The sequence below is a fragment of the Notamacropus eugenii genome, chromosome 1 (assembly GCF_028372415.1).
Source record: "Notamacropus eugenii isolate mMacEug1 chromosome 1, mMacEug1.pri_v2, whole genome shotgun sequence".
Classification (NCBI taxonomy): domain Eukaryota; kingdom Metazoa; phylum Chordata; class Mammalia; order Diprotodontia; family Macropodidae; genus Notamacropus; species Notamacropus eugenii.
The window spans coordinates 698,324,718-698,337,125 of record NC_092872.1 but is presented as its reverse complement, the minus strand read 5'-3'; the positions used below and the strand labels follow the sequence as shown (position 1 = coordinate 698,337,125).

The following is a 12,408-nucleotide window of genomic DNA, read 5'->3' as shown; positions in this document are numbered from 1 at the left end:
GATAAATAAAAATATAGAGTCCATCAACCTACGGTAACTATAGAAAGATAAATACTTCCAGATGCCAAAAAGGAGTGATGGACATTCTTCAAGCACCTGATGAACTTACTGAAATAATTTTGGATTAAGTGTTGAATGAATGGTAGAGTCAATATATTTGTTAAAACACATTTACAATAACAATTAAGGATGAGGTCATTGCTACTAAAACCTACAGAAGGGTTATCTTTAAGGTTTAATAATTAGTAGGTTATAAAAGGTTTAGAATATACTGAGTACATAGCCTGATGTGACTCAATGGCCAGAATTATACATCAGAAGCGTGTTATCTTTTCATGGACTGACAGACAACAAATGCCCATACGATATAGACTTCAACCTGTAAAGTGTATGGAAATTAGAACATTATCCCAGTTGTCTTGCACAATCACTCAGACAAAACATTGATTCAAAAAAATCTAACAAAATAAATAGATGTCATCCTTCAAAATACAATCCCCAAAGTACATGGAGCAAAAAAAGCTTTCAAAAAATAGAGGGCTGACCTAGGAGTTCAAAATAATATGGAAATGGAATGAGGGACATCCCACCCCTGTTTACTTGCTTGCTACTGGAATAATGCTGGTATTAAGCCTACAGAGCTGAGCTAATATCCTACTACATTTATTCAACTACAAAAAGGAAAGTATGTGCAACAGTCCACAGAACAGGGAACATAAAGGATTAACAGAACAGTAACTTGTTTGGGACTATTTCTATCTAGACTCTACTGAACAAAGGGAAAAATGAGAGAATGGTGATAATAAAAATGATCCTTTCAAAGCCCAACCATTGTCCATACCATAGCGGACAAGGACTTTATACTGCTTTTTTGCCGTTGGCACTCTCAGCTCCAAGTCGCACAGTATACAGGGCAATCAAAAACAAAAAACAACTTAGATGAAACAAATATCTACTAAGATACTAAAAAAGGAAAAGGGAAAGACTTAGGGGTTGGGAAGTCTTAATGTAAACTCCAGAAATATACTAATAATGAAAGAGATGACAAAAACAGCTGAGGTACCTTGAATGATTTTGAAAGGGCCAACACAGAAAGGAATTTTGCAAATGACGGCATGAATGCAACTAAGAGATCAATTACACAAAAACAGAATAATTTCAAAAAGCTGATATTTGTAATAACCATCACTAAGGAAGACATTCTCATACAGAATTTAATCAGCAGATGAATTAGAAAGTCAAAAAGTTAAGGAGACACGAAGTATCAGAGAAGCATAAAAATAACATTATTTAGCATTAATTGAAAACTTTACAAAATAGAACAGAGAAAAAGAGGGGAAATCCCTGAAGGATGATGTGAAACTCTAGCTTCTCCACAAAACTGGAAAGCAATAGGTTCATATTGACTCAAATGATTCGCAGTCACATGAATCATTAACAAAGCTTTTGGGCCAGCGTCTTCTCAGATGGAAGCCTGATCCCACTTTTCTTAACAGAAGGCATCACTTTGCTATTACCAAAAGACTAGAACACGAGTCACCCTTCTAAATATAGGCCGATGACATGTTAGTGTACTTTAGACACAGCTTGTATCACTAAAAAGAAAACCCTAGAAACTAAAACCCCATTATATTACTTGAAGAGCCACAGCAAAATGTAATCAAAATTCCCAGGCATATAAAATATAAATTACTATTCATTTAGTAATTATTGAACAAAATTCCCCAAAGGGCTACCCTATTTATGTTGCTTCAATGATCACTATATTTCTGTACTCGCAGCTTATTCATGTGCTTGATACAAATATATAAAATGGACCTAAGTATAGTGAGAATGCTAAAGTATCTGGTGATTGCGTAGAAAATGTCTCCATTTATAATAAACCACCAACACAATGATATTTGAAAGATCAACCAATATGAAAAGTGGCATTTTTCAGGGAAACAGTTGAAGCTCAATGTGATAAAGGAGTTATTCCAAGGATGCCCTCAGTTAGCCTACAGAGTAGAAGCCTATGTCCTAGGGCCTTTCCTATCTGAACTTCATCGAAGAAGATGAGAAGAAAGAAATACTATTGCAGCAGGAGGAGCTTTCTATCCCTGTCTTTCTGTCTGCTCCTGGAGTTGTGACCCTCTGGATGATGACCTTACGTATCTGGCCATTCTTTGCCTCATTTTTTATTAAGCCTTAATCATTGAATGGGTGTTGCCTCAGTCAAATTGAAAGCTGTTAAAGACCTTAGCTTGACAAGGACAAGGTCCCCCACTGCATCCTGAGCCATGTCCAATTGTATAGATAAGTAAACTGAGGTTCAGAGGTACAAAATAGGGATAATGATAGTCTTCCTATGGCAATTACAAGGATTGAATTAGATAATGCATGTAAAATGTTTTGCATGACATTTAAAAATCAATGTGCAAATATCAGTTACTGTCATCATCATTGTCATCTCATCTTTTTTATTGGGTTTAAGATAGAAATGGTCTTGGGACAAGTCAACTATCCTCTAATTTTTTAAATATGTTCTACTAACTATTGCAAAATAGCTTCTTCTTGTAGCTAAATGAGAATTTATATGTACGGTTACTGCTGTTTGTCTTTTGTTCTTGAAGATGACCATCATATCAGGGAGGTGGTACCATGATATGCAAGTGAATTGGATCTAAGTGAGGCAGCTGTGTAAGGTCACCAGCCTCCGGGTCCAGGGGCCAAATATGAATCAGGACACAAGCTAGGAAGTATCTTAGGTGGCTTCCAAGCTTGGGCCTTCCTGACACCAATCCCAGCACCCCAGATATTACCTCATTTGAATTTGGTCTCCCCTGTCATTGCTAACTCTCAATAGGCTTAAAGAGATTGCCTGGGCCAGAATTAGGAGCACTGTAGGGTAGGATTATAGAATCTGGTGCTAAAAGAGATTACCTACTCCATCCTCTTCATCCAGAGATTTCTGAAAAATGGCCGCTCACAAAACAGAGATCTTCAAGTCAATCCACATCCATGATATATAGGTTCAGGACCATTTTTCTCTTATAAAATGAACATTTCATTCTATGTGTAAATAGCCCAGAAGGTCTAGTTTTACCAAACAACCCAACCCTTAAGCAAGTGCCAAATGCAAAGAAACCAAAACCCTCCTACCTTCATGGCGAGGGCGATCAAGGCTCCCTCTGTTGGTTGGCCCATCACAGTGTTCTTTCTAATCACGGCATTGTTTGCCACACAGCCAGCCTGAAAGCCAAGAATTGCCATGGATCATTTTTAGCCAGGATATACAGTTAAGTTCTCAGAGCCCCAGTCTAGCTCAGGCAGAGGCATGGAAAACATTAGTATAGGCCTAAAGTGGCCAAAATCTCCCAGTGCATCTTGGGTCATCTCCAGTCATCCTGATGAATATCTGGTCACTGGATTCAGAAGGCTCTGGAGGAGAAGTGAGACTGGTGACCTGCACAGTCCTTTCTCACTCAAAACAAAGTCAAGTGCAAGTCATGTCATCATTTCTCAGATGGCATGGTCTTCTTCAGCAACAAAGGACGAACACAACAACAACCCCCACAATTATCTCTTCTCTCAAATCAGTCAATTGACTAATTGCCTACAATTGTCAAATTTCTCTCTATCTACAATGGTTCCTTTCCTTCTGTGTACAAACTTTCAGGTTTCTCTTACACTTAAAAAAATTATCATTCATCTTTCTTTCTTTTCATAGTCAACCTCCCCCCAAAAAAACTGTCTACACTTACTATTTCCAATTCATCTTTCAGTCCCTTGTGATGTGGCTTCCAATTTCAGTACTCAACTGAGACTACACTTTCCAAATCTCTAGTCATCTCTTAATTGCCAAAACTGATGCTGTTTTCTCAGTTTTAATCATGCTAGATGTCTCAGCAGCATTTCACACTTTTTTTTTTCCTGAATACTTTTATTCTGCACATAGAAGCCACTAAGGATCTGACCTGTGGGCTCATCAAGGCCCCACATATCTGCTCCAGGATTGGGAATGAGAAAGGGTCATTCTATCCCAGTCACAAGATGATAAGGTTCTTCCAACAGAGAGGCAGATGATCACGTTTAAGACAGTTCTAACAAAGCGGTGAGAACATCACAGAAAGGTGGAAGGGAGAAGGAAGTTAAGCAACAGAGGTCCCTGTCCCCAAAACAAAACTGCTCTAGTAATTGGTGCTGCCCATTTTTAGGACAGGAGCAGACTTCTACAGAGGTGACTGGTGCCTTCGAGCTCTTAGCCACAGAGCTTAATTGGTCCAAGGGTTTCTGAAGTTCCAGCAAATTTAGCCTTGCTGCCCAGCTCTTCCTCAGTTCTGAGAAGCAGGTTATACTTGGCCAGAAACTCAGATTTGCAGGGGGCACCAGTCTTGATCTGCCCAGTGCAGAGACCCACCACTAGGTCTGCAATGAAGGCATCTTCAGTCTCCCCAGAATGATGGAAAACCATTACTTCCCTCCCATTGGACTGAGTCAGCTTGCATGCCTGGAGAGATTCAGTCACAGAGCCAATCTGGTTCACTTTGAGTAGGAGGTAATTGTAGACTTTCTTGTTCACAGCTTTTTCAGTGCACTTGGAGTTGGTCATTGTGAGATCATCCCCTTCCACCTGGTTGCCTGCAGTAGCAGTGAAATTCTTCCAAGCTTCCCAATCATCCTGGTCAAAGGAATCTTTAATAGACACCACTGGATAGTCCTTGATGAAGTTCTTGTAGAGGTCCCCAAGCTCAGAAAGGGAGATGTTTCTGCTGGAATCATCAGGAGACTTGAAGTCCAAGTCATATTTCCCAGACTGGAAGAATTCAGAGGCAGCCACATCCATGCCAATTATGACTTTATCAGTATAGCCAGCCTTACCAATAGTATTCTTTAGCAGATCCAGAATTTCTTTATTCTCTAGGATGTTAGGAGCAAAGCCACCCTCGTCCCCTATGTTGGTGGCATCCTGTCCATATTTCTGCTTCATCACACTCTTCAAGTTGTGTTCTGTGTTCATCCTTGGTTTTTGAAGACTATGACATCAGAGAAATGATGACAAGATTTGCACTTGACTTTGTTTTGAGTGAGGGAGGGCTGTGCAAGGTCACTAGCCTCACTTTCCCCTCCTGAGCCAGTAGACCTCAGCTCCATTGCACTGTCCTTCTTAAAGTTTGCTGCTCCAGTGGGGAGAATCATGAACTCTAGCATGGCCAGTTTGTTACCAGCATGGGAGCCACCATTGCTCATGCTGAAGGTTGGAACTGGAAGGATGACTTCATCGTTGCCTGCAAGGTCAGCAATATGGTGGTACACGGAGACACCTTTCTCAGTAGCTCCAGCCTCACAAACTGCCAGAGATGCTCCCAATATGGCATTTGCACCCAATTTAGATTTATTTTCAGTGCCATCCATCTCTATCATTAATTTGTTGATCTCTTGCTCCACAACATTCAGTTTCTTGCTAATCAGGGTTGGGACAATAGTTTTATTGATGTGCTCAACAGCTTTTAAGACATCTTTCCCCATGTAGAGGGTCTTATCATTTTCTCAGAGCTCCAGGCCTTCATGGATACCAGTAGAAGCACCATAGGACACAGTAGCTCAGGACTGGGTAGAGATCAACTTCAATTATAGGGTTTCCTTGAGAGTCAAAGCTCTCTCTTGCCTGGATCTTGTAAATAGACAAGCTGAGTTTCTGGATGGGGCTTCCTCTGCTGGGCTGAGAGAACAGAGGCCGAGAAGGGGCAATTTACACTGACAGCCCTCTCTTCTTGGATACTCACCTTTGTGTTTTCATTACACTGCATACTCCTAATTAGAAGACTGCTCCTTCTTGGTTTTCTTCACTGGATCATCAACAATACCCTGCCCCCTAAAAGTAGGTATTTCCCGCCCCCCCCCCCCCAATGCTCTGCCATGTTCTCTCTTCTCCTTCCTCTACACCCAGTGATCTCATCATTTTCCCTGGACTTAATTATCAGCTATACACATAAGACTCCCAGATCACTATAGACAGCCGTAGTCTCTCCTCAGTGCCAGTTCTGTATCACCAGCTGCTTGCTGGAAGCTCCACCTTGAAGTCCAGTAGCCATCTGAAATTTGACATTTATCCCCAAGTCCACCCCCTCACTTTTCCAAACTTTCCTACTTCTGTTGAGGGCTCCATCATCCTTTTAATTACTCAGCTTTAAAACCCTGGAGTGATCTTTGACTTCTCACTCTTACTGAACATATTCAATCAGTTACCAACTCTTGTCAATTCCCCCATGATATCTCCTGAATCTCTCCACTTTGCTTCTCTCCATTTACACTGCCACCACCCTAGTTGAGGCCCTCACCATCTCTCACCTAGACTCTTGTTACACTATTCCAATTGGTCTCCCCATCTCAAGTCTCTCCCTTCTCCAGTCTTGGCTCCACAGAGATTCCAACATGATGTTACTAAAGCTCACGTAGGACCCATCTCTCCTCTTCTCACTAAGGTCCAATGGCTCTAGGATCACAGAAAACCACCTCTAGCTTTTAAATCCCATTTCAATTTGTTCCAGGCTTCAGATACATTACTTACCTTCACTATTCTATAGTATTCTAGAATCCAACCAAAATGGCACCTGGATGGTTTTGGACACAGTCTATTTCACCAGGCATCTCCATGTCTTTCCACAGGCTCCCTCTCATGCCTGCTCTGCCCCTTCTCCATATTTCCACCTCCTAGAATCCCTAATTCAAAGTTCAGCTCAAAGGCACCCTTCAACATGAGGACTTTCCAGATCCTCCTAGATACCAGTGCCTTTCTGCCCCAAATTACCTTGGACATACTTGGCATATATTTACACAGTGCTTGGCAAACAATAATTACTTAATAAATATTGGTTGTTTGAACAGTCACACAGGAAACAATTAAATGCTAAACTGGCATTTAACTGATCTTGGGTTGTACTTATGAATTTTATTGTAGAATCCTTCATTAGTAACTTCCCATTCATTCTCACTATTTGTAAGGAACAAAGTATTGGTTTTTCTGTTAGCTCAGGCTTTCGTTATTTGCTTTGTGACACACTCTTCATGATAGCAAACAATGCCACATACCCTACTGCAGACAAAAGCCTTCTGTCTCAGCCATTACTTTCAGTGAAAGAATATTTCTACAGCACTTTTTTGGTTCTTAGAATCATAGGATATCAGCCTGGAAGGGAGCTTAGGACTCACTATGCTGTAGCTGACAGACAGCTGGACTTGGGAGTAGGGAAGACATGGGTTCTGTTGTTTCCTAGCTATGTGATCCTGATCAAGTCATTTAACTTCTCTTGTCCTCCGTTTATTCATCTGTAAAATGGGGATAACAATGTCTGCCTCATCTATTTCATGACATTGTTGTAAGGATCAAATGAAATGAATCAACGTAAAATATATTACAAACTTTAAAGCACTAGGTGTCAATCATTGTTATTATAATAATAATCTCATCTAAAGTTCTCATTTGCAGATGAGGAAAGTCCATACTGGTTGACCTGATCAAGGTTACATAGGTAGAATGTTTACAAAGCACCTTCTACAACAGTCACCCTGTAGGGTAGGCAACACAAATATTATTAACCCCATTTTATGAGCTTGAAAGTGAGGGTCTGAGAAAGGAAGGAAAGGGAATAAGTAATTACATAATGACTATTATGTGCCAGGAACCATGTCAAGTGCTTTTTAACAAATATTATCTCATTGATTCTCACAGCCACCTTGGGAGGGAGGTACTGTTATTAGCCCCATTTTAAAGTTGAGGAAACTGAGGCAAATAGAGGTTAAGCGACTTGCTCAGGGTCATACAGCTAGTAAGTGTCTGATTTGAATTCAGAATTTCCTGACTTAGAGTCTGGTGCTCTACCCATTACCCCACCCTCAGCTGCCTCCCAGAGAGGAATTAACTTACCTGTAGTCTCCCAGCTACTAAGTAGTTGGAATTTGAACACAGCTCTTCTGACCCTGAGGCCAGTATTAATCCCACTACATCAACCTATTACCCAGCTGCAAACAGAGAGTTCCCCTCTCTCCCTTTTCATGCTTACCTCTACTAATTTTCCCACTGAGACATTAGAAAATTCCTTTATGACTTCATTCGATGGTAAAAGACACACAGTGCCTATTCCATTATACCCAACACCGCTTACCTAAGAGAGAGAATGAATCATAGGTCACAAGAGATTTAGCTCACATATTCAACTAGCAACATCTGGGGCTTTATACCATTTCTTTGAGTCCTGGATTTTCAAAACAGGATGGAGACATGGTGACAACTGATGATAACACAAGGAGGTCTTCTAGCTACATCCTGACTTTATACACAATCTCCTGAATTCTTACCTCCATGTTTCTTCCAATTTAAATAGACATTTTTAAAATTCATTTCCTTCATTCATCATTAATAATAAACAAGAGGCAGTATGGCACAGCAGAGAACCAGATTATCAAAAAGATACAGGTGCAAACCTGGCCTCTGACACATCCTAACTGGGGACCCTGGGCAAGATCTGAACGTCTCCACGCCCAGGCAACTTTTTAAGACTCTATGTTCAGAAGAGTTGTGGATCTACATCGGAAATCCTGTGTCTAGACAAAACAAAACCAAAACAAACTAAAAACAGCACTTTGTCTTGGAACTCTAAGATGTGCTTATCATATATAATTATCATATTAATTATATTATATTATAATAATATATTAGAGTTATCTATAATTATATCATATCCCCCTACTACATTGAGAGCTCTGTATCATCTAAACTAACTGACCACATACCCAGCATGCTACTTTTCTCACAGCAGGCTTAAAAAATGTTTGTTTTTATAGGGGGACTAGCCCATGAGGTCTCAGTCCTATTAGTATATACCGTATTACTTACCTGCTGCTGATCAATGTGGAGGTTTGGTGAGCCTCCTTTTAGGAATGCAGTTCGGAGTTGGTTTAGGTAGTCTGTTACTGGTTCCTGTTGCTTACTAGATGTTGCTATAATTACCTTTTAACTTGCTATTAAGCTGGAACTGAATGTGTAATACAAAAGGCCTAAAGATACACAATTTTGGGACAGCTAGGTGGTATAGTGGATAGAACACTGGCCATAGAGTCAGGAGGGCCCGAGTTCAAATCCCACCTCAGACTAGCTTTGTGATCCTGAGCAAGACACCTAACTCCAATTCTATCCCCCCCCTCCCAAAAAATACACAATTTCTCTCTTCCCTACTGGTAAGGGCTACCTTTCCTTTCCAACAAGCTGCCATGTGGCCATGACCACATGGAACTGACCCTTGCTTGTCTGTGTTGTATTTATCCTTTCCTAATCTTGGGTGAATGAGTTTTGGAGATAGAATGGACCAGGTTATGAACTTGTGAGCTTCAACAGGTTAAAAGAAACCTTCAGAGGTCCCCTAAGCAAGGTGAGCCGGTAACAATAGTAGTCGGATCCAGTGAGGAGCCTGTCCTGAGGAGTGACCTTTTTGACTGAGCCCAGCAGTGAACTGATATAGTACCTAAGACAAAATTTCCTGCAAGCAAGAAAACCACCCACCCACTGGCCATGCCATAGCCAGAGTGGAACTTAGTGTAGGTGATATGTGCCAGCAACCCCTTTAAGCTTGAGCCCACTTTTCCAAAGTGTCAGAATTTGCTTTTGGTTTAGCAAAGGATTATATTTCATGTCTTGCTACTTCTCTTTGTAACTATCCCTTTGTAAAAGCTAAATTTATATTAGTTAATTCAGCATTAGGGAGATATTAACCAGAGAATGATGCATGCCTATGGTGGGGGAGAGAGGTAAGAAAGGAAAAGCACAAGCATTTATTGTGCACCTACTATATGCCAGGCACTGTGTTAAGCACTCTGCAAATATGATTACATTTGATCCTCACAACAACCTTGGGAAGTGAGTGTTATTTTATCTCCATTTTACAGATGAGGAAATTGAGGCAGTCAGGTTAGGTGGTCACAGCACTAGTAAGTAGATGAGGCTATATTTGAACTTGTATTTTCTTGACTCTGGGCCTGGCATTTTATACACTAAGTTACTTAGCTGCTTTTGCAAGTAGGACCATGCACTAGACAGGGGCTCATCATCAATACTACTAGACATCGCATATACCTCTTGACCCCTCACAGTTAGAGCTAGAACCCTGAAGGGAGCAGGAACTAGCTTCACTCTAGGGGCCTGACTTGCTGCTCTGAGAATGGTTCAGAAGATTCTGTAGTTCTTTACAATAAAAGCAATTTCATAGATATTATCTCAAAATGTCCTTCTCTGTGAATTATGATTATTATCCTTATTTTAGAAATGAGAAAACGAAGATTCAGAGGTCAAGGGATTTGTCCAAGGTCACACAGGAAGCAAGTAGAAGGAACAAGGACCCAACCTAGACCTTCTGACTCTAGGTCCAGCACTTTTCTCACTCTCTCATGCTTTCTCTTATCAAGTCCTTCCCACAGCAAGGGGCAGGGCTCTCTGTTCCACACCTAATCAGGGTTAGGCTTACCTCTGCCCGGAGGCCATCAGATGTTACCAGCTGAGTGACTGTCATTTCATTGGCTGTCAGGGTACCTGTCTTATCTGAACAGATGACATTGCAGCAACCTGGTAGGAGAAAACTGCTCATCAGAATATACAGAGTCAATAATTCAACAACTCTAAGGGCATCCACATGATACCCCGAAGCATCCAGTAAATTCTACAAAGCACATACTCACAGTCAAACCACTTATTAAGAGTTATGTTGACAAAATAAATGGCTAAGGCCATTTGTCCTTTTCAAAAGAATCAGCTGATCCAGGGATCAACATTTCAGAGAATGAGTTTGTATTCCGCCACAAGTTACGTCACTGTGGGGTGGGCAGAGACCTTACCTAGGGTCTCCACGATGGGTAACTTCTTCACAATGACTCGTTTCTTTGCCATCCTCAAGACACCCAGAACCAAAGTCACCATGACAACAATGGGCAGGCCCTCCGGGATGGCGGCCACAGCCAGGCTGGATTGAAATGGTAAATTGGGGTCACCATTTAGTCACTGTGTATTCTGGACTCTGCTCATCCTATCTAGGACCCACAGAATTGGGAAGTTGGTGAAGTTTGCTTTTGGTGCCCTTGGCTGCCAGTTCCCATACCTTGTTCTCCTTTCTAACCTTAAGGGCCCATTACTCTTCTGCGCTCTCCCCTATGTATGCTTCTCTACTTAGGAGCAGTGTGACTTTGGACAAGTCAGCTGACTTCTCAAGGCCTCAGTTTCTATATCTGTGGGGATAATTTTTATACTATCCATCTCTTACAAGGTTATAAAACACTTTGTAAACCTTAGGGTCATATAAATGGGAATTAGTGTTATTTTTCCCTTCAACAGATTTTGTTAGACTCTGATTTTATCGATGTGGCGGGCCCTTCTACCAGCATGGCCTTGGGGAAGTCAAAACCTCTTTGAGCCTCTGTTTCCTTGTCTCTCAAATGAGTAAGCTGGACTTCACAAGATGGACTCTGAGGTTTCTTCTAACTCTGAGTGTATGATCTCATGATCTTGGGGTTAAAACTCATTTCACTGAGGCAGAATGGCAGCTTGTCTAGGCTAGACTAAGGTTAAAATTAACTTTAGAGTCTTAGAGGGCTGGAGGGCACTAAGGGATTAAAATGTCTTGCTTCAGGTCAAACAGCCAGTATGTGTCAGAGGCAGGATTGGAACCCAGGTCTTCCTGACTCTGAAGCCAGCGCTTTATTCCAGTAGTACTCATTTTTCACCTTCCCTAAAGACTTGTTCTGATGCTTCATTATGGGGGTGGAAGTGACTGTCAGCTCTTGAAGTCTAGGTCAGTATACAGAAAGACCAACTCTGCCAGAGCCCAAAAGGGCAGAAAGGCATATGACTGCTATCTGAGGAGCAGCCCAACTCAATTCAGAAAAAGTATATAGATAGATATAGTTATGTATGTATGTGTATCTCTATACATATCTATATTTATAGATATCTATCTAAAGAAAGAGAGGAGGAGAGGAGGAGGGAGAGGGAGAAAGGGGAGGATAAGGAGGACAGAAGGACAAGGAAGAGGAGGAAGGACAAAGGGAAACAGAGAGAACATTAATTAGTTAAGCACTCACTCTGTGCCAGGCATTGTAATTAGCATTTTGAGTAAAAATACAATGAAGCAAGAAAGTCCCTGGATTTAAGGAGCTTTGCATTCTCATTGGTGGAGATAACATTCTAATAGGAAAGAAGTCATCTAGTCCAACATCATCACTTTCCAGATGCAGAGACCGGAGGACGATGAATTTTTTTCAGACATAATTATTCAAACCATGCTATAGACCAGGAGTTCTTAAACTTTTTTTGGCATCATGGACCCCTTTGGCTATCTGGAGAAGCCCAGGGACCCCTGCGTGGAATCATGATTTTTACATGCACAA

General features: G+C 41.2%; 1 protein-coding gene across 4 annotated transcripts in view; it reads right to left on the bottom strand.

Moving 5' to 3' along the window:
- ATP2C2 (ATPase secretory pathway Ca2+ transporting 2) overlaps positions 1-12,408 on the bottom strand; it is a 102,979-nt gene that overhangs the window by 27,563 nt on the left and 63,008 nt on the right. For all 4 annotated transcript variants that reach the window (XM_072636197.1, XM_072636198.1, XM_072636195.1 and 1 more), the window contains exons 12-15: positions 10,864-10,988; positions 10,497-10,594; positions 8,043-8,144; positions 3,142-3,231 (exon numbers count right to left, since the gene is read on the bottom strand). In XM_072636197.1, the coding sequence (XP_072492298.1) occupies positions 3,142-3,231; positions 8,043-8,144; positions 10,497-10,594; positions 10,864-10,988 (415 nt within the window). The remainder of the gene's footprint in view (positions 1-3,141; positions 3,232-8,042; positions 8,145-10,496; positions 10,595-10,863; positions 10,989-12,408) is intronic.